We start from the raw sequence: 22,140 nt of genomic DNA on the forward strand, positions 1-22,140 counted from the left end.
TTTCTATATAAGTCTGGACATACCTTTTTATTTTGAACGAAGAAGTTTGAACCACTATTTTGAATCTGAATACACTTTTTTTCCATACAATGGATACATTTTTTGTAAATAAATAATACCTTAAACCATTTTAATTGTAAGAATGTCAAGATTATTTTACCATTACATTAAAAGGTATTTAATTTTTCCCACTTTGCAGAAAACAAACATCCATACTGTACTTGTAAAGAGGTTATGATATTGACTTAAAATAGACAATTATTTGACATTTTTTCTAACAAATAAACGGCTAAATTGAAACATTAAAAATAGAAATATAATAAAGAACTAATGACTAGTGAGTGAAAAGGTAGATCTATACAGAATAAGCCAGATTTCTGCCTCTGCATCTGTGCCATAGCTTTCCTGTAGCCTGACAAACATCTTCCCAAAAGTGTAAGCACAGATTGAGACAATGCAAACTATAATAACTGTGACTGGTCTTTAATGTTTCACCACAGCATCAGTAAAAATGCTTTGAGGGCCTAAAAGTGGAAACTAACCAACATGGTGCAGAAGCACAAATGCACACACGAGCATAGCTCATGACAATCTGATAGTGAAGCATTAATCAAACTTAAAAAGGCACTCAGGGATGAGGAAACACACAATGATAACCACCACAGCTTCAAAAAATTAAAACAGGTTTGTTTTTTATTTTCTTGCTTCTAATAAATTGAATTAATATTTGATTAATCCAGAAAAGCAGAAGATTAACCAAAACTTTAAAAAGAATGAAATTCTGTAAATAAGATTGTCTCAAATCAGATTTAGGTTAAAAGTGGAAAGATATATTATTTCTTGAGATATATCTATTATAGTATTCATTAAAACAAAATATTGTTACAAAACATTAACACTTCATTGTAGCGTGCCTAATTAATTCTGAGGCGTAAGGCACAGTAACTTAAGCCACTTAACTATTTAAAAGAGAAAAAAAAAACTTAACTTCTTTGCATCACAATAAACTTGTTTAGATGCACAAATAACTACCAGCTATTTTTCCTGAGAACACATTGATCAATCTTAGCTGAAATCCAACGTCACATTCATTTTAACACAAGAAAATAGGGTTTTTAACTGGATTCAAAGTCCCATTTTTATAGCAACCAAACTGTGAAAAACAGGCCAAGTTTTTATATTTTATACAATGAAATATAATTTAAATTGTGGCGTACTTGCCTGACTTGTGGATTCTCCTCACTGGTTTAGTGCAGAATGAAGAAAATAACACAAATGAGTGTTTGTCTTCGCCTGTGAGCCGCTCCTTAGCCATGGGTCACATGAAGTTGGTATTTTCCTCATCACATGTCTAGTCTCTATGGCCATCTTCCATTTAGCCCCGTCTGAGACTTTCCTCACTAACTTTATCAGGCTTCATCAAGGGAATGTGCATAAATGCTTAAAAGACAAGACCATTCATGTTTTTTTTAGTTTAAATAAGACACTTAGAGCTGTAGCATACTGTTAAATAGTTGGACAGGAATTATATTCAGCACTTTTAACTAACAGATGATCTCTAGTCAGTCTTTCCATTTTTGTCTTAGTGCACCCTTCTAACTCCATCCTTCCAATCAGCAAACGAGTTTCAGCTGCATTCCCCTAGCAGAGGCAACCACCACACATGACAATTACCATGAAAAATACAAGTTTGAATTAAACCAGGGCGTCAGATTGTTTCATTACATGCGTAACATTTATAGAGATGACATAACCACAGACTGTTTCTCCTCTTCCTCTTTCCTTCTTTCTTCATAAGCGGATTCTTGATGGCTTCTTGAACCCTGTCGTGTGTGTTTATTTGCCACCAGAGTGCAGAATCAAAACATTATAATGTCACCGTCAGCTCAGCTGCAAGGCAACGTTATGTAAAATAATTCACCTTGATGGACAGGTCAATGTTTACTAAAAAATAACTAACTAAAAAAAAAAATAAATAAATGAATATTTCACATGACTTACAAAAAAATTAGAATACAACCCAAACATTTTGAGTAAAATATAGTTTATTGGGAGGCACTTAGGAAGTATTTTTTGTGACTGACTTTAATTACATCACTCCGGAGGTGAATCTAACCTCCACCCCGTCCTCCTCACTCTTCCAGTGTCCAGCACGCTGACATGGGGGCACACACTTCAGTATTAGGATGTGGATTTGAGGTCGGGACAAATTATAGAAGGGTTTTTATTTTTTGTCCTCCTTTGGCTGTGCGTCCTAACACAGATTGCACCTCGGGTGCTTGTCCACTTTGCTCACTTTAAATGTGTTGAAGCATGTCCCATTGTTCCGAAAGAAATACTTCTCCAGTAATATCTTTTTTAAAAAAAGCAATAATGCTTGAAGAAAATGTTTAATTATATAGTCACTTGGAACACAAATCAAGAACAAAAAACATTTTCATTCTATATACACTTAACTTTTTAAAACCTAAACTTTTCTGGAACTATCTACAAAATATAGACTAATTAAGTGTGAATAAACATTATGAGGAGCTGTAGCTCAGGGAGACTGTTGGCTCAATCCTCAACTCCCCAACCATTGGACCAAGTGTCCTCCTTATGAGATACTTTGGGGAAGAATCATCTTCCATATTATTAATAAAAATGAAACACCCTTACACAACCTTTAATAAGAAATTACCCAAATCACTTTTTAATATGGTCAAACTCAACAAAATTGACCTGTTTTTCCTTTAAAAGACCCAAAATTTGATACTAATTGGATTGGAAATGTAAAATGAAAAGAAAAATGTAGGTTGTAATGAGAAGTACATCACACTAGCTCACAACAGCTTTGGTTTAAAGGTTTAATTAGTATTTTAAACATCATCATGATTTTTAATATCAAATTATCTGAACATGTTGCAACTGAAAACAAACTAATTATACAAAACTAACCTAAGGCATGAAATAGGAAGATGGGACTTTTAAATTGGTACCTAGTATGGCTGTTAAAGGACTGTCATATAAATGGGAATTTGAAGAAGACCAATACTCAGTAAACATAAATTACCCGAATATCACTTGAGAAAATAAAGGTGAAAATAAATTAAAACATGAATGAAAATTGCAGTCATGACTTGTGGCATGAAACACAATAACTGACAAAAAGCTTTTTCTTTTGTTTGTTTATTGGCTTAAAATAAGCATATAATTGGCATACTTAAAATTAAACAAACTGTGTGTTCACCATTTGGCAGTTTACATTCCCAGTATTTAAGTATAAAACAAATCATGATTTGATGATGATTTATTATGACATTGGAGCACACCGTTTTCAAAGCAGGGAAATATCTACCATTTTTTTCTTTTTCACTTTCCCCCTGACATCTAATTTACAGTTAAGCATCATGTATGACCACTGTGTCCAGAATCTTCTCCCTAATTAAACTTACTGTTGAAGTACAGTTTTAACCTCACTTTCAATATTTTTTACACCATGTTGATGCTGAAAGAAAAATTTGAATTCAGCAACGAAGAAAAAAAAGAACCTCTGCATTAGACAAAAACAACATAATGTGCATTAAAATACAAATTCAAATACATTTTTCATGTTAATGTTGACTATTGTTTATTGGTGTGTGGAGTTTACCAACTGTATGTATAAGAAAACCTGATGATACTTAATACCAAAATAGGTGCCGACAATATATACAAATCATATGCTGCAAAGCTTAATAACAATTTCAAGGAAGTACTTCTTCAAGAAACCATAAGAAAAAAAAGTTAAATCATAAATAGGATACAGTCAATGATTGCGGCTGTTCTTTTTTAACATGACCTACATGTTTGAGCCATTTCATTGAACTAAACACCTTCAGAGCATGAATAACTGATGCACAATTGTGATGCAAATTGTCATTTTTCATTTAGGATATTGGCACTGCAGTTAGATGATGATACACAGTATTCTGGGTAACAGGTCTTTCTCTCAGCCACTAGAGGCTGCCGTTGTTCTTCTATATGTTAGGTGGTGGGCCTTTTATAAAAAGTTCCTTACATGAGTCAGTTGTAGGAATTTAAGAGTTAGTGAAAAATCAAATATTCTTTTAAAAATGGACATCGTTGTGTGTGCAATCAATCATTGTGTCTCAAGTCTGAAATATCCAAATATACATAAAGAGAATATCATCACTGTATAATTGTTACTTTTGACAGAAAACTGCAAGTACATAAAACACAGCCAATGTACTTATTGTCTCCACCATAAAACCACAACAATCACATTGAGCACAACAGCAGTTTACTGACTGTGGTGGCACACAGAATATTCACATGTTCATCAAAAGTTCATCAAAAGAATAATTTTCAGACTGGCTCAAAATCTCTGGAATACCAAGAAAACCAAAGATGAATATCACAAAAATAACAGATCTGTGTTGACCAAGAGTAACAACCCAAGAACAGTTTATATTCCATTAGACACAGGAAAGCTATATCCATGTATAACGTACAAAGGTAATCCACAAAAGTTAAAATCACATGCCAATCAAGAAGATGTCACTGCAAATCAGTAAAATGTGGAAGCCTGTGAACACAAAATTGGTTTTACCTTGGCTTTCAGTATCATATTACAGATAGATAGTTCTGTTTAAAATGCAAAACCACTCTGCACATTACAAATCTAGCTACCCACAGAGGGAAATGATAAGAAATGTGATTCCCCAACCCAGTGACATAGACATGCTTTCTATTTGTGTCAATTGCACTTCAGTATTTCTCCTGCAATGCATTTTAAAAGCCCTTTACAATTATTTTCCACTCAGTTCATTTTTTCTTTTCTTGGTAAAGATTTTCTCTGAGGAGAAAGGCAAAGCTTTCATCTCTAGACCTCACCTTAGGCAAACCTTCACACACATATACACCTTTTGCTAAATGAATGCACCGACACAATCACATACTGCAACACCACCACATAGGTTTGCTGTGTTCAAACATCACAGCCGTGAAGGACAGGCAAAGAAACTCCACAGAAACAACTACCTGGAGGCTTCTTTCTTTTTTCCTTGTCCTGTGTTTAATCTTCAAATTCTGTGATAAACTATCCAACCTTTCAGTCATTTACGTGGATTCCCTGGGAATGCTCCTGTGGAAGACCACCGACTGCCTCTGCTGGAACTGCTGCTTCCTCCTTTTTTTCTGGTCCCATCGGCATAGCAGTATCATCTTAAAGGTTGTACGGAAAGTTTTGTTGCACAGTGCGTAACACATTGGGTTGACTGTACTGTTGACATAGCACAGCCAGTATCCTACTGCCCACAGGGTCTCTGGGATGCAAACTTTGCAAAAGGCATTGACCAGCACCATGATGTTGTAAGGTGTCCATGTGATGATGAAAGCTAAGAGAATAGCGCTGAGAGTTTGAGCAGCTTTTTTCTCCTTCACTAAGGACATACGCTTCCTCTTAGTGATCTGAGTTCGAGCTCGGGCTGCAAAGCGCTTTGCCATAGCTGCTTCTTTGAAAGACATTGGGACAGAGGGGGACTTGGTGGCTGTGCTGGTGGGAGTGCAATCAGAGGCAGTGGTAGCTGGTGTACCATCTAGAAACCCTTGGTTAGAGTTAGTTTGGATAGTAGACATTGACTGAGTCTTGCGTGTGCAGAAGCGTTGGTGGTAGCTATTTTCCTTACTGTTTGTTCCCTCAGCTGTAATGGTGGCAGTGGTGTCGGTGGTGACTGTTGACAAGTTGTCTCGGTTATACTCAGCTCCCCTTAAGGGATCCTCCTCTGATGCTGCATCCAGATCCTCACACGAGGTGAGCTGAGAGTTCACAGCAGCCTTAATTCCAGGGAGGCTAAGAACAATGGAAAAGATAGCATGACTCTGGGAAATCATCTCTCTTCCCCCACAGTCCTCATCCTCTGAGGACCCAGAGTGGTCCAAAGACACAGCAGCATCATTGTTGTTCCAGCTGTCACTGCTGCTCTGGTCTGCATCGCCATCTCCCTGTCGGATACTACCAGGTCTCCAGGAACGAACCCCAGGCCAACAGTGGAAGCGCCCAACCAGCTCTTGACATGTGGTCTTTTTCTTAGACAACCTGGTCAACTCATAGCTACTGCAACTTCTTGAACTTCCTGTCTGATGTACAAAACGGGCTCTCTCACCCTCTACATTCCCTCTTTGTCCCCCTATCCCACCACGGGCCTCTGAACCCTGCAACCCGGCTAACTCTTTTGAGCGATTCTGGGTCTCTTTGTAAATACGCCAGTAGAGAACACTCATTATCGTCACAGGCAGGTAGAAAGCTGCCATGGCTGTGCAGAAGGTGATTACAGGCTCTGTGAGGAACTGAATATAGCAGTGATTTGGGGGCACAGTTCTTGTACCTACAAAATATTGCCACAAGAGAATAGCTGGGGCCCAGAGAACAAGAGAAACAAACCAGGCTAAGCCTATCATGATTCCAGCGCGCTTTGTGGTCCGTTTGGCCCTGTAAGTTAAAGGCCTGGTGACTGAAAAGTAGCGGTCAAAGCTGATGACCAGTAGATTCATAACTGACGCATTGCTTGCAACATAGTCAATAGCGAGCCAAAGGTCACAGGCCCAGTTGCCCATAGCCCAGTAGCCCATTATAAGATAAGTTGTATAAAGGTTCATGGAGATCACACCTATGATGAGATCAGCCACAGCTAAGCTCAAAAGGAAGTAGTTGTTGACTGTCTTTAGCTGGCGATTAACCTTGAAGGACACCACTACCAAAATGTTACCAATGATGGTGACCAGTGACAATGTGCCTGTCAGTAAGACAATGAGGACAACTTGCCACACATGGTGGCCACCCAGAGGGCCAAGGCTTGGCATTTCAGTCCCATTTTGTGAAGATTGGTTAAAGAGTTTGCTGGTGAAAGATGAATTATCATCAACAGGATCCACATTAGGGGCCAACAAGGGGGCTCCTGCGGTTTCTCCTCGATGGAGCACGTTGGATTGTGGGTAGGCTTTGGCCGAGGGAATGGCAGTCAGGAGGAGACCAGGGTCTGTACTGTTGGAGCTCATTGTAATGTTCTGGCATATTCTAAGGAGACAGACAGAAAAACAAGATAAGAAGGCACAAAGAGAGAGGGAGGGTAAAAGGACATGACACACAAAGGGAAGAAGAGATGGGGAAATGATAGTGATAGAGAAATGAAATGAGAATGAATACATGAATAGTTGACAATCCTTTTCATATCCAGTAGGTGAGGCTATAAACCTGCTAGACCAAGTTGGATGTACATGTCTGTCAAAGATGTTTTAGTCTGATTTGTCTTTCTCTTTTCTCTATAATTTCACTCATGGTCAATCAGTCTGCACACTTTAAATGTGATGGCAACCATATATCACACATCATCTCGCCTCATTGTTAGAAAGCTTTCATGGAAAGAGATTGCAATCAGCACTTCTTTCTTACCACACCCAGTAAATTGTTAAGACGTTTCACAAACAGTAAACACAGGTTCTGTACTTTCTCATGCAGAACACTGGGTCTATGGACAGGTTTGGATTTCTACTTTCAGATCAGATGTGGAGAAAATGCTGGAGAGCTTTGTACAAAACATAACTCTGGTGTAGCTTGTCAGTCAACAGATTGAAACAGTTTTGTGGAAAGTCCCTCAAACTCTTTCTCTAAAAAGTTTTTGCATGTATTCTGAGATTTTGGTCTTGCCTGGTTCTTGCTGGTTTATTAGGAACCAGGAGCATTTTGACAAAAAACTTTGGATGGCTAAAAAGAACAAAAGATCCTCCTGTTTATGTCAAAGCAGTTTTTGATAACTGAAATGATGACAAACTTTATTATAAAAACAGAGCTATTCTATTTACTGGTAAGGAGAAAACGAACACTTGGAAATTCAAACTTTATCTCAGAAAAAGCAGATTTCAAGTCACAATTTGTCTCACAAGTTGAGGCATCAGCATCATATACAAAACTAGAATAATTCAATTTTATGCCAAATAGCTTAAAACAGATACAAATTTGAAATACCTCTGGAAAAAACAAACATAATTCTTCCTATTTTGGATATAATGTCACAAAATGTGGTTAGATTTTATCATTTAATAGTAGCATTTAACAGCTACTACGACCATAGATCACATGGAAACAAATATATGCAACAAATCCATATATTTGTGGCATTCCCTAGAGGTGTAAATAAATATGCATTAGTACTTTAGCTCAGCTAACATTCCTAATCGTGTATCTTGAATTTTAGTATTATGCCTCAATACATTCAATTACTATGTTTTGAAAGCTGCTTGATGTTATGAAGTGTAGGCAAAATAAGATTAAACAAATTAATTAATGTTCACAAATTAATGGCAACCTCTGTCAAAGGAGCAAACAATGACCTGCTGCTGGGGGACACTTGTAAAATCATCTGACCCCTCCTCTCTAACCTATCTGCTACAAACACAATTTTCTCAAATGTTTAAGACTATAGCAATCACATACTGTATACAATTACTATCACTTGCACTCAGTATTTAATCCTGCAGGGAAAGACATTCAAAGCTGAGTGCTGCACCTGTGCTTTGACTCTCGGATTTCCCACAGAGCTGTTGAATAACCTCAGTAGCCAGCAGCGTCTCACAGCTGTTTGTAACACTGAGCACACACTTCTACAACTATTATTAGGAGACCCCCTGTTGTTACTGCTGCAGACACGCAACACTTTTTTCATGTACATATACGGACAGTATACACTCACATGTCACACATAAATCATTTCAGTTCTTAAGTACTGCACAGCCCCAGCATGCATAATCTGAAGACCCATAATACATGCAACAATGTACCAGGATTATTTTGAACAATAGTTTGTTAAGGAACAAAACCAGTATTTAAAAAAAATCTAATCATGTGCATGTAAAATAACAATGTCCTAAAAAAATGCAAATTTTAGGATAGATGGCAGATGTACAAGCCTCTTAAGAGAACAAAGTCTCCTTTAAATTTTATACATAGCTAATTCTACTTAGTATATGCAGCAATGTGTTAGTGATGAATGTTGAACCTCTATTAATTAAGGACAAAAAAATGTGTTTCTGCAAAGATAAGGGCTTAAACAGTAGAAAAATCTGTCTTTAATCTGCTAAAATGAGCAAATAAAAACAAATAGTGGCTTTTTTAAAATTATTATTAAAAGGACATTAAGGCCTGTAAAAGCATTGTGAACTATTGTTCTGTTTAGTGGAATGCAAACATGCCTAGTTTGCAGAACAAGGACGAAACCCTGGATTTAATGGAGAAAAGCAAAATGTCAGACTCTGTACATGTCTTCATGTCTATTTTGTGAGGTTCATTCATTGTGATGAAGGGAGCCAATTAGATGCAAGAATTAACAGAAAATTAAAAATGGGGGAGAAAAAAAGCACTGTCAAGATAGAGGACAAAATTAGGTGAAACATGTTTTCATTGCCTTTTCTTTACATCTTGCATTGATGAATCAGGTCTTTCTGTTTACTGCTACAGTTTGAACTCCTAGAACTTTACATCTGCACTCCTCAGGGAACGCAACCTTTGCATTGACAGTAGCTGATTTTTGGTTTGTCTCAAAATTGATCAGATTTTAGTGAAAAACACACAACTGGGAATGGCATTTTATTCTAACTTGTGTTGGCTAGATCTGGGCGACCAGTTGCTATCACAGTCGTGGCATTTAGGTGTCAGTATTAGGCTCTATAGTACCCTAAGTTTAACTCCCAGGCATACAGGTCTGACAGTTTCAGGTACACAGAGAGATCAATACTCATTTACTGTGCTGCAACACAACTTGCTCCATTTCATTTCACAGGATTTGTACCAGCTTCCAAACTAGGTGCAAGGATCCATCTAAATTGGGTGACTAGGCCAGGTAGTGGAAATTGGCCAGGTTTGCTATTCTATCAAGTTTCTATTTTCAGCAAACTAATTTAGCAGAGGAGAGATACAAAATAATGAGTGGATGAACCAATCCAACAAAGGGTAAAGCTGCTTAAAGTTAAACCCATGAGATCTACAACATATCTTCCATTAAAGAAATAAATGGGAGTTTAATCAACAGCGTGTGAATTTTTAAAATACTTGTCATTGCAGACTAGTACCATAGTGCTTTTTCATGCTGCTTGCTTAGTCCTTTTCTCACATGCAGGTTGTACTAGGATCAAATGCAGAAAGACATCTGGAGGCAGACAGAAGTTTTAGCACTTACCATAATCAGGCATTCTTTTGAAAACAGCTCAAGCATAAGCAGCTTCAACTCAAGAGAGTAAGCTGCCAAAGAAGGCAAAAGTTAACTCAACCACACACTCAAAACAAAAACACTCTGACCCTACAGGCAGTAAGAAAAAGAAAATAAACTGATCAACAATTGGAGGCAAAGATTTGATTAGATTTTCATGCACTGGCAATTTCAAGACAGCAAGAGGCTGAATGTATATGCTTTCGGTTGACCAAGCAGATGTGGGTAGTGGCTTTGTGATTAATGGCTGGGCAATTACTGTATCTCCATAAAATAAGTAGATCCCTGCATTGCGTCAAAAAGATAGGAATAGAGTGTGGGAGTGAGTCAAAATACTGGAGATGTATTCAAAGCAATAACAGCTTGGATTTACTCTCAATAAACATTTGTTATATTGATAAGAATCCATTAAATCTTCTTAGTAAGGCTTCTGCCTGTTCCTCAAAGTTAGGTGATGTGACATTGCACAAATCATGGTTAAAACTGATAGTTCAGGGTGACGTTGGTAAGGATGCTTGTTGAAAGGTGAAATGTAATCTGTGTAGCAATGCCACAACACTGCAAAATTATTGATTTAGTCTACAGCACACAGAAGAGCAGCTTTACAGAAGAGCACAAACTGGAGTACTCCGATGCAGGCGTGTTATCTTACATCTGCAAAATTATATGATGTAATGTGCAACTAGGATTGGTAAAACTAGAGACAAAGAGACAGTATATAGTATGTAAGTACTATATAAGAGTTTTTATTTCTACTTATTTTATATTTGATAATGACCAGTAATAAGTTATTAACCCTTTATTGGGCAAAGAACCATATTTGTACACTTCATTGGACATACAAATTGCCTTTGTATGCTAGTCAATGAAATCATTAAGCTATTTTAGAAAAAAACTCTCCAAATTTTAAAGTCTTATAATATCGTCCAATATTATATTAAAACTCATTTCTATGGTTGGAAATAATATGGTTGAATAATATGGTTGAAAAGTAAATTTCCAAGTATTTCAATGAGTGCCCGTTAGGGTTAGAAACACAAAGCTGATAGCTGGAAGAGTATATATGTGTAGAGCCATTCTTCCTTGATTAAGATATGAACACAGAACACTGCACACAAAGAGGGGGAAATAAACAACATGTGGTGGAAGTCGGCAGGCATAAATCAATAGTTATTTCCAAGTGATAATACCTGGAGTGTGTGTCCTGGAGAACAAAATTGCTGACTCTTTAGTTTCCCTGGATTCCAACTACACATCTTTGGGTATAGGTGTAGATTTCAGAGAGGAGATGCCGTTTTGAACACGAACAAAGACCTTGCTGAAGTACATATGAGCTAGACAATGGTTTATATTTTGAATTAATTCACTCATCAGTTATGTTAGTGCTGCATGCATATACAAAGAGATTACCTGCTCAAAAAAAAAACACGGTAGAGGAATGAATATCTGGTTTACATGTGTCAACTCAGTGTGGATAAAATGGAAAAAGTTGATTTGCAGAGGAGCACTTTTTTGGAATCAATACACATTAAGAGAAATACACATTACACAATATACACTGCTCAAAAAAATAAAGGGAACACTTAAACAACACAATGTAACTCCAAGTTAATCACATTTCTGTGAAATCAAACTGTCCACTTAGGAAGCAACACTGACTGACAATCAATTTCACATGCTGTTGTGCAAGTGGAATAGAAAACAGTTGGAAATTTTAGGCAATTAGCAAGACACTCCCCAATAAAAGAGTGGTTCTGCAGGTGGTGACCACAGACCGCTTCTCAGTTTCTATGTTTTCTGGCTGATGTTTTGGTCACTTTTGAATGCTGGTGGTGCTTTCACTCCAGTGGTAGCATGAGACAGCGTCTACAACCCACACAAGTGGCTCAGGTAGTGCAGCTCATTCAAAATGGCACATCAATGCAGGCTGTGGCAAGAAGGTTTGCTGTGTCTGTCAGTGTAGTGTCCAGAGCATGGAGGCGCTACCAGGAGACAGGCCAGTACATCAGGAAATGTGGAGTAGGCCGTAGGAGGGCAACAACCCAGTAGCAGGACCGCTACCTCCACCTTTGTGAAAGGAGGAACAGAAGGAGCGCTGCCATGCAAAATTACCTCCAGAAGGCCACAAATGTGCATGTGTCTGCTCAAATGTTCAGAAACAGACTCCATGAGGGTGGTATGAGGGCCCTACATCCACAGGTGGGGATTGTGCTTACAGCCCAACACCGTGCAGGACGTTTGGCCTTTGCCAGAGAACACCAAGATTGCGCCCTGTTCGCCACTGGCGCCCTGTGCTCTGTGCTCTTCACAGGTGAAAGCAGGTTCACACTGAGCACATGTGACAGACGTGACAGAGTCTGGAGACGCGGTGGAGAACGTTCTGCTGCCTGCAACATCCTCCAGCATGACCGGTTTGGCAGTGGGTCAGTAATGGTGTGGGGTGGCATTTCTTTGGAGGGCCGCACAGCCCTCCATGTGCTCACCAGAGGTAGCCTGACTGCTATTAGGAACTGAGATGAGATCCTCAGATCCCTTGTGAGATCATATGCTGGCGCGGTTGGCCCTAGGTTCCTCCTAATGCAAGACAATGCTAGACCTCATGTGGCTGGAGTGTGTCAGCAGTTCCTGCAAAACAAAGGCATTGATGCTATGGACTGGCCTGCCCATTCCCCAGACCTGAATCTAATTGAGCACATCTGGGACATCATGTCTCGCTCCATCCACTAACGTCACGTTGCACCACAGACTGTCCAGGAGTTGGCAGATGCAGGTCCAGGAGACCATCTGCCACCTCATCAGGAGCATGCCCAGGAGTTGTAGGGAGGTCTTACATGCACGTAGAGGCCACACACACTACTGAGCCTCATTTTGACTTGTTTTAGGAACATTACATTAAAGTTGGATCAGCCTGTAAGTGTGTTTTTCCACTTTAATTTTGAATGTGATTCCAAATCCAGACCTCCATGGGTTAATAAGTTTGATTTCCATTCATAATTTTTGTGTGATTTTGTTGTCAGCACATTCATCTATGTCAAGAACAAAGTGTTTAATAAGAATACTTCATTAATTCAGATCTAGGATTTGTTATTTTAGTGTTCCCTTTATTTTTTTGAGCAGTGTATTAATTCTCAATTGATTAAATCTTCTGTGGCTAACTGATGGCTAAAATCTTAAGCAAAAGCAGGAAATGAAGTGTGAATGCTCTGAGGGTTGATGAAAAAAAACTCTGATTAAAGTTTTTAACCATCGTGCAAGCTCCCAGATTTAGAAATGGTTTACATACATCATACTTCCTTCAGTAGTACACAAAGCACAAGTCTGTTGCTCCCTCCCGCCATAACTTTAACTCGAGTATACAGTGCCATTTCAGAGCACAGTTTACATCTGAGAACTTTGATTACATTTTTTAGACACAAAGTATGTGTGGAAATCAAAGACAATGTAATTTTCCACGGATCATCAATGGCAAGAATGATACAGCTAGGCTAAATAAATCTTATAGTTTCTGCACTGCTAGCAAAAAATGGCCAAATCTGTGAAAGTGCCAATGATCAAATGATGATGAATTAACAACAGAGATTTCTACACACACACACACAAAAAAAAAAAAAGACAAGAAAATATGATAAGGCATATCTTGCCCTAGGCTTGACCAGGTGATGGTGAAGTAATGGTATTGGTCAATGGTGGATAATGAGGCGACACCACAGTGAGTTGTATATCTCAATATGAAGCCAAACCAGTTATAGCTACTTTGGGACTTCTCAAATTACTTAATTGTCGTAAATAGCAGAGTTGTTTTACTAAAGCAGTATTTGTCTCATCAAATGCTCAACTTAAGTGAAGTTTACAGTTCCCTGGTTTAAAACACCTCACACTATGGCAGAGGAAATAACTGACATGGGTTTAACTATAATTAATGAAGCAGCAGCCAGTAAACGAAAGACTATGTCATGGCACATTTCTTCATTCATTTCTTTATAAGCAACGAGCTGCATGTAGGTATTGCAGAAAGTGATATACCCACACAGTAATCCTTGATAATAACAAATTATGATAATTTTCTCTTTTTTATTGTGAAAATGTAGAAAAAAAACAGATGTAGCTTTTTTAATGTAAGTAATTGTTAAAGTTTTAATTATGCACCATATAGCCTACTAAAGAGGAGCTGAGGGAAGGAGACCTTTTTGTGGTTCCTTTTTATGAGCTAAATCTATCACAGGCTGGTGATGATGGTGTTGCTGCCAGAAGATGGTAGAAAGGGTTGTGAAACAGCCTGAGGCCATCTGTCAGGTGCTCACGGCTGACAGAACAAGCATTTAGTGCTTTCTTGGCACAAGATGAACTTGCCATGGTACATGAGCGATGTTTTAAGTCAACTCTTTTAAGTTAAGATTTTCCTGACTGAAAATCTGTTAAGAGAAAGAATAACGTGAAGTCTTTAGAGCACCTACTCTGAAGAAATATAAAGGGATGGACAGGACAGCCTTGATTACCATGACAAACAGAGAAGTTGTGAATAATCGTTTGCTGAACTAAAATAGTTAAAAGGAAGGCATGTATTATAATCTCTATTGAGTAGAATGGAATTACAGTTTTACTTGTTACTGAGATGTTATTGGTTAAGATATTTAAGTTTGGACCCAAGCTGTGCACCACCAGACCCACTCTGTCAATTTATTAATAAATTAATATTGCATAATAGCTCCTCTAAAAAAAAAAAAAAAAAAAAAAAGGATTTTGAACATATATCTAAACTCACATTTTCATTTCTAAACCAACCCAGATTAAATTGTTTATTGCATATATGTTGTAGACATGTACTTTAGCAAAAATAGCAACATTTTATGTAATCATGTGCAAATATTTCTTTCAAGGGAAAACTAAATGTGATCAGTGTAAACTATTCAGCGCTGAGATTCAGAAAAACAAGAGAGTTTGTACAGTGGGAGAAGTCCAGTCAGTCATTTTATACCAGGAAGCAGCAAAGCATAATTATTCTGCCCTAACCTTGTTTATTCTCCTTTATGACTCTGGGCAGCCAGGAGATCTGCTTTTATTGAGGTGTCGTTTTTGTAGCAATCCAGATTACTGCAGCACAATGTCTGATTCCTGCTTACCCTGGCACCAAAATCCATAAACAGACTGCAGTCTGACAGAAGCTTAGTCTGATAAATAAGAATGCAAGGAAGTGAAATAATAATCACTGCAAGAGGTTATGCTCTGTGCCAGTGTGAGAGGATGGCTGTGCAAAGCTTTCAGCCAAAACTTGACAATAGAAGTATCTCTGTTGCATTAAGATTATAGGCTGACAGGGGAAAGGTACCACAACATGAAAATATAAGAAATGTAAGTTCAGCAAGACACTTCTGTTCAAAATATGTGTCTTTTGTCCTTTATTAGAACTGTTCAATTTTGGTCCACCAAAAAATGCTTTTTTCAAGCAAAATTCAAGCAATAGTGAATCTGAACATGAGGTTCTTTATGTTGCAACTCTTTCTCTAGTGCTCACGTGAAACTAATTTCCTTTTAATGGAACACTTCTTACCGAGCGGCAACATAGAAGGACAAAGAGGAGGCTACTACTAAGCAGGATTAGTGGCTTACAGAGGTAATCTTAGGTTCATTTCTGGATTTTCTGTCTTAAAGCTGGTTCATGTCTTACCAAGTTGTGTCACCCCAGCAACTTAACCTGTTCTGGAGCAGGTGAAGCACCACCTTTTATTTTTTCATTTTAGCTTATTAAATGAAAAATAAAAATACATTGATGTGTGGACGGTGAGACAATTTCAGCTCAACTCCAAATGGAGTCAAAGACCATTGGACCTTCACTCATCTTCATCTTTATGAGCGATGTGTCATCAGAAAGGTGCTCATGTATCCCAAACAGTCTGATTACTCTAAACCAGGGATCATCAGATCCCGACCTCTTGAGCCAGGTTTTAGATGTTTCTTCTGGTCTTCAAGAGTCTAGTGCAGAACTTGACAAATAGCTGTTAGTGAACCATTTCATTTGAGTCAGGTGTGTTGAACCAGGGAAACATCTAAAACCTGCAAGTCACTTGTCCAAGAGGTCCAGAGTTGGTGACCCCTGCTTTAAATCCTGCAGACTTTTGCAAGATTTGCAACAAATTTTATGTCTTTTTACTTTTCTGCAGCATATGAAATTTCCTAATTGCATCTAATAATCTTTGTATATTCAAATCTATACCCACATTCATCTTATAAATATTTTCTAAAATAATTAAAATCATTCAGTATGATTTTTTAAAATTATTTTATTATTAAATTGTCAGAATCTAACATGAAATAAACTTAGACCGACTGATCTTTGCCTATTTTACCTGAACTTGCACATATCCGTCAGGAAACCAGGGCTGACTGACCAAGTTGATAATAAGCAATGTAGTTCTGCTTAGCGAGCTCTCAATTGTTAGGGCTAGTTTAGGTGGAGGATATGGGCACAGTCTATCCTCATACTACATACTCCATGCTATCTTAACAAGAAAACACAAGTCTCAGTTGTTTTATGATTCAATATACAAAGTATGCAGCTGCACATCTGTATCTATGGATACAGATGTGTTAATAGTACTCAAAGTGACCAGTCAATGAATTGCAGATTCTTTTTCATATTAAGATGATGATAGGAAATTAGATATTAAAAATAAGGGTAAAGGAAAATAAATTTAAACATGTTAGTAAGCATAAATCAGCAGTCAATACTGTTATCCTTATGTTTCCCATTTAGCTTTTAGATCAGTTGTATTTTTATTCTGATAAATTGTCATCACCATTTATGTAGATCCTGTTCTGCCATTTAACTAAAAGTACTGTAAGTAATATAACATCTGGGTTTTTTTTTTGTTGTTGTTGTTGTTGTTTTGTTTTTGTTTTTTTGCACCACATTTCTCCTACAATACATTTGAGATTTTACACAGTATTGGGGAAATTTAATCATGCTTGTTAAGCTGAATCTCTCCAGTCATTCAGGAAGTCCAACAGAATGACTAATGAAAACCTATTTCTCATTTTACTGTTATTTTACTGTTAGTGAATACTTTTGATGGATTTTGCCTTCAGGCACGGTAAGTCAAGAACCGCAAACCCCCTAATCCCCCCCCCCCCACGAAAAAAGAAAAAACAAAAATCCCAGAGCCCCCTGCTGAGTCAGTCCTGGTTTTGGTAAGCATCCAAGGTTTATATTCAAGTATCAAGATCCTCCTCAGGCTGTAAAAAGTCAATCTCTAGAACAACTGTATGGCATTATAAACGGACTTGAAAACTCACACCCTGATGCTGCCTTTATTATTTTGGGGGACTTTAACAGAGCTAACACGAAAACGGTTTTACCAAAATATTACCAACACATATGTCTCCCCACCAGGGGTGAGCAGACTCTGGATCATTGTTATACCCCATTTAAGGACAGTTACAAACCCCTCCTCTGCCCAGCCTTTGATAAATCCGACCATAGTGCCATTCTGCTGCTGCCTGCTTACAAACAAAGGCTCAAACTGGAAAAAACGGTTCCCAGGCAGATCTGCAAATGGAGCAGTACGGCTGATGAGGTGCCACAGGACTGCTTTGAAACAATGGACTGGCAGATGTTTGCAGACGCAGCGGATGACGATATCAATGCGTACACAGACTCTGTCGTAGGCTACATAGGGAAGTGCATTGATGACACTGTGCCCAAAACCTCCATCTGCACTTATCCAAATCAGAAACCATGGGCTGGACCAGAGGTGCGTGCTAAACTTAAAGCTCGCACCGCTGCCTTCAACTCAGGCAACCCTGATGCCTACAAAGCAGCCAATTATTACCTCAGAAGGGCCGTCAGGACCTCTCAGAGGGTATACAGGGAGAAAGTGTAAATGTAAGTTGCTTTGGATAAAAGCGTCTGCTAAATGACTGTAGAATAGAATAGAATAGAATAGAATAGAAAGTGGAGTCTGCCCAACTAAGCCACGACCCGAGACACGTGTGGCATGGACTATGCTGTATCACCGACTACAAGGGGAGGAACAGGCCAGTGGAGCTGTCCAGCGCATCATTTCCGGACGAGCTCAATACCTTTTGTGCCCGGTTTGATGAGGACAACACCACGCCCGTCACCAAACCACATGTGGACAGTGAGGATGCCGTACTCTGTATAGACATGGTTACAGTGAGACGCGCATTCAGGAAAGTAAACCCACGCAAAGCACCAGGGCCTGACGGCATCCCCGGTCGGGTGCTGAGAACCTGTACTGACCAACTCGCCGGGGCGTTTACTAACATCTTCAACCTGTCTCTGAGCCAGTCTGTTGTGCCCACCATCTTCAAGACCTCCACTGTTATTCCCATCCCAAAGACCCCCACGGCATCCTGTCCGAATGACTATCGGCCCATAGCACTCACATCTGTCATCATGAAGTGCTTTGAGCAAATCATTAAGAGATACATCTGTGGCTCCCTCCCTGTCACCTTGGACCCCCTGCAGTTTGCATATAGAGCAAAGAGGTCAACAGACGACGCTATTGCTCTAGCAGTCCACACCTCTCTCAATGACCTGGAGAGGGGTTAACACATACGTGAGAATGCTCTTCATTGACTACAGCTCGGCTTTCAATACCATAATCCCCTCTAAACTGGTCTCAAAACTCACCGCACTGGGCCTGGAGAAGTCCATCTGCTGCTGGATATGGGAGTTCCTCAGTAACAGACCACAGGCAGTGAGAATCGGCAGTCACCTCTCCTCCACACTCGTCCTCAGCACTGGTACACCACAGGGCTGTGTTCTCAGCCCACTCCTGTACTTCCTGTTCACCCACGACTGTACCGCCAGGCACAGCTCCAACAGCATCCTCAAGTTCACCGACGACACCACCATCCTAGGCCTCATCACCAATAACCCTGTGCCGAAACTGCACATGACAATCTTGAAATCTTGAAGAAATACTGTATATGTAGCAAAGAAGGAAATGCTTCTTATCTTTGCAAAGCCACAACTTACGCAGAGTAAGAGTTTGATGAGGCTGGTTGGATCAACAAAGATTGAACTGTTGTATAGAAGAGGAATGCTTGTTTCACAATTTCCTCTAAAATGAAGGTTTCTTAATCAGATTCCTTAATCTTAATGTAATACTACACCTGTTTCCAACAATAAAACTTTGTGCTGTTTGTGTTGATGGTACACCAATATTCATTATGCGCATTCTTGCACATCCTGCAGCATCTCGAGGCTGAGAAACCACACTTACAACTGTGTTTCCAGCCGAGAGTATCACCTGACAGCTGGGTTTGCTTTGTAGCCCTATGTCCCATGGCAGCAACTGGATATTAATATTAACACACTGACCATTTCAGATGCATACTATGATGGATTCAGCAAAGAAAACTCCAAGTAACCTTTATTAAAAGAAGTGAGGAGATGAAAGAGAAAGACAAGAGACAAATTGAAACAAGAGTCAACACCAGACTGACTGGAGAGAGCTCAGGGAAGAGGCAGGATGCAAAACGGATGCTGAATTAAACTTTGTTAGGGGAAGCCAGGGTGAAAATTTATCAAATTTCAGTAGAGTTGATTTAAAGAAATAACTTTTAGACTAACAATAAACTTTCCCCACTCCAAAGGATGTATTTTTGTTTTTTACCTGCAACATTTAAAATTTAGAACATTGCATCATTTTTCACTGAAACAAAGCAACCTAAGCAGTCCTATAACCACAATGTATTAAATTAATCCAATAGTGCTGTGTGCGCATTGAAAGTATTTCTTGGAGTTTTATAGGCTTCAGTTGTTGAATTAGAGTAGCTGTGGGAGGAGAGAAATCTCCTTGTGGAAAGAGGAGCAGGATGTTGTGCTACAGGCTCATGGGATTTCACACACATCCTCACCTCTGTGGTGGGTCTCTGCTTTTTGACAGCCTCAGTAACAAGCTGCTGGAACTCTTTAGACATGGCACTCTTAGACACTTAGACATGCCTGTGTAGTTTGTGTGTATGTGAAAGCAAGAGACGGGAAGAAAAACAGAGGGGCAAAATAGAGACAGTAGAAGAATGGCTCAGGGATATGTCAAGCCAAAAAGATGTGGCCACTTCAGGATGACTGCAGGGAGAATCCTGAATTTACCCTTTCTTTCACTCTTATAGTAAATCTGAATCTGGATGAGTTGCAGTGTATATCTTTTGTGCGTGTTTTAAAACAAAAGTAAAGGTGCTGTCACTGAAATTAGACTGAGTTTTATGGTGAATGTCATGGAAGAAGCAGTTTGAGCATTAAATTTTGCTGCAGTGACATTGAGTTCCTAACATTCCCACAATTCAAACTATGAAATACCACACTTTGAAAAACAATGTCGTTTGGTGTCGAAATCTAACCTTGACCCTTTGCCTCGCTCCTCATGCTTACACTTCAGTACAACCCTACACAGATGCTATACACATGTAACCATTGCAATAGGCTATTACAATCAATCCTTAAAAGGAAGTGCAACCATCTGCCTATTGAACAGGCACTGAAAAGCGAAGCAGAAGGAGAAAAAGCACACACTCTCCTCTATGTAAACATGCTTCAGCAGGAGGAGAGGGGTCTTTAAATGCTGGAAGCAGAGATGCAGGGTTGTGAAGGGGCTATTGGAGACTGAGGATGAAAAGATACAGGGGGGGGGGGGGGGGGGCTTGGAATGTGTTGGGAGATGTAAGTAGTCTCACCTCCAGTATGCTACCCTGGAGTAGGATATTATGTGTTTATGTGAGAGAAGCAGAACAAAACAGATGTCTCACCTCAGGATGAAAGGTTGTCAGGTGATGGAGTCCATGTCTACCAAATGTTCTGTATGCCTCCACACCACATATCACACTTACATGTTCACTTGTCTTTGCAGATATGCTTACATAAGGCAGACATATATAAAAGTAACACCCTCAGCAGTGTTGACATTGTCATGTATTGTGCTTTTCTTTCACTAAGCGCAGGCATGCAAACACACATCATCAGCTGCCAAACCTCAAACACTTGAGGAGTGAGTCAACAAGGTGATTATGAGGAAGTTTTGAAAATGATCCAGGTATATTGCCACAAAGAGAGGTACTGCTGACAGGACTGGTTATAATACAGTCCAAACACTTCGCCTGGCGGATGTAGACAGGCTTACGTTAGACAGTTAAAGCACTAAATGTATTACAAACATGAACGCTCACAGGGATGTGGAAAAACACACACAGTCTTACGTCTCTGTCTGCCTCTTCTGCCTCATTCACTCAAACAAAGCTGACCCAGCCGCCTCACCCCTTCCCGCGCTCCACCTCCCCCCTCCAAACACACATAAACACACACAATGGGTGGATCCTATTTCCTCCAATAATATCAACCCAGGTGACGTGACAGTACCTGGCATTGGAGCTGAAAATAGCTTTTAAATTTGATTCCCTAAATTCTCTTGGGAAGTCATAGTGGTCCTATCTGTCTCTCAGTATCAAAAGCTTTTTCTGCATTTACCAGCTAAAGATGAACCCAAATACAATCTCCAGATGTGAAGACAGGTCTGATAAGAAGAAAAGGACATTAAATAAGGAAGAAGAAAGAAAGAATAACCAGCTCTAGTGATACAAATATTCATACAAATACAGAACCTAAACCGAGTGGAACAAGCAATATCAGCAAAGTCAGATTAGTTTTCATGACTAACCTGTTGTCTTTACGAAAATATATTACATTTAATCAAACTTTATATAAAACTAGTTTTTGAGCCATTGAAATATTCAATGGCATCAGAACGTTAAACACTTCCTGCATGAATTTGCTAGAGTTTACTTTCCAGTTAATATTTGCCACTCCAATGACCTTTTACTATGTCTGTTTTGCATTCTAAAAAGAATTGCATTGTTAAAACAAGTCTGAATATTTATTTGC

The 22,140-nt window shown here is 39.0% G+C and overlaps 2 protein-coding genes across 5 annotated transcripts in view; both read right to left on the bottom strand.

Moving 5' to 3' along the window:
- Nucleotides 1-1,621, bottom strand: part of LOC121655994 (formin-2) — a 37,672-nt gene extending 36,051 nt beyond the window's left edge. The window contains exon 1 of the mRNA XM_042010939.1: nt 1,222-1,621. The gene's annotated coding sequence lies outside the window, so the exon portion shown is untranslated. The remainder of the gene's footprint in view (nt 1-1,221) is intronic.
- Nucleotides 1,622-3,161: 1,540 nt separating this feature from the next.
- chrm3a (cholinergic receptor, muscarinic 3a) overlaps nt 3,162-22,140 on the bottom strand; it is a 90,909-nt gene continuing 71,930 nt past the window's right edge. For all 4 annotated transcript variants that reach the window (XM_042011173.1, XM_042011172.1, XM_042011174.1 and 1 more), the window contains one exon: nt 3,162-7,057. In XM_042011173.1, the coding sequence (XP_041867107.1) occupies nt 5,101-7,057 (1,957 nt within the window). In that variant the 3' untranslated portion in view covers nt 3,162-5,100. The remainder of the gene's footprint in view (nt 7,058-22,140) is intronic.

Source organism: Melanotaenia boesemani, chromosome 16 (assembly GCF_017639745.1).
Source record: "Melanotaenia boesemani isolate fMelBoe1 chromosome 16, fMelBoe1.pri, whole genome shotgun sequence".
Lineage (NCBI taxonomy): Eukaryota > Metazoa > Chordata > Actinopteri > Atheriniformes > Melanotaeniidae > Melanotaenia > Melanotaenia boesemani.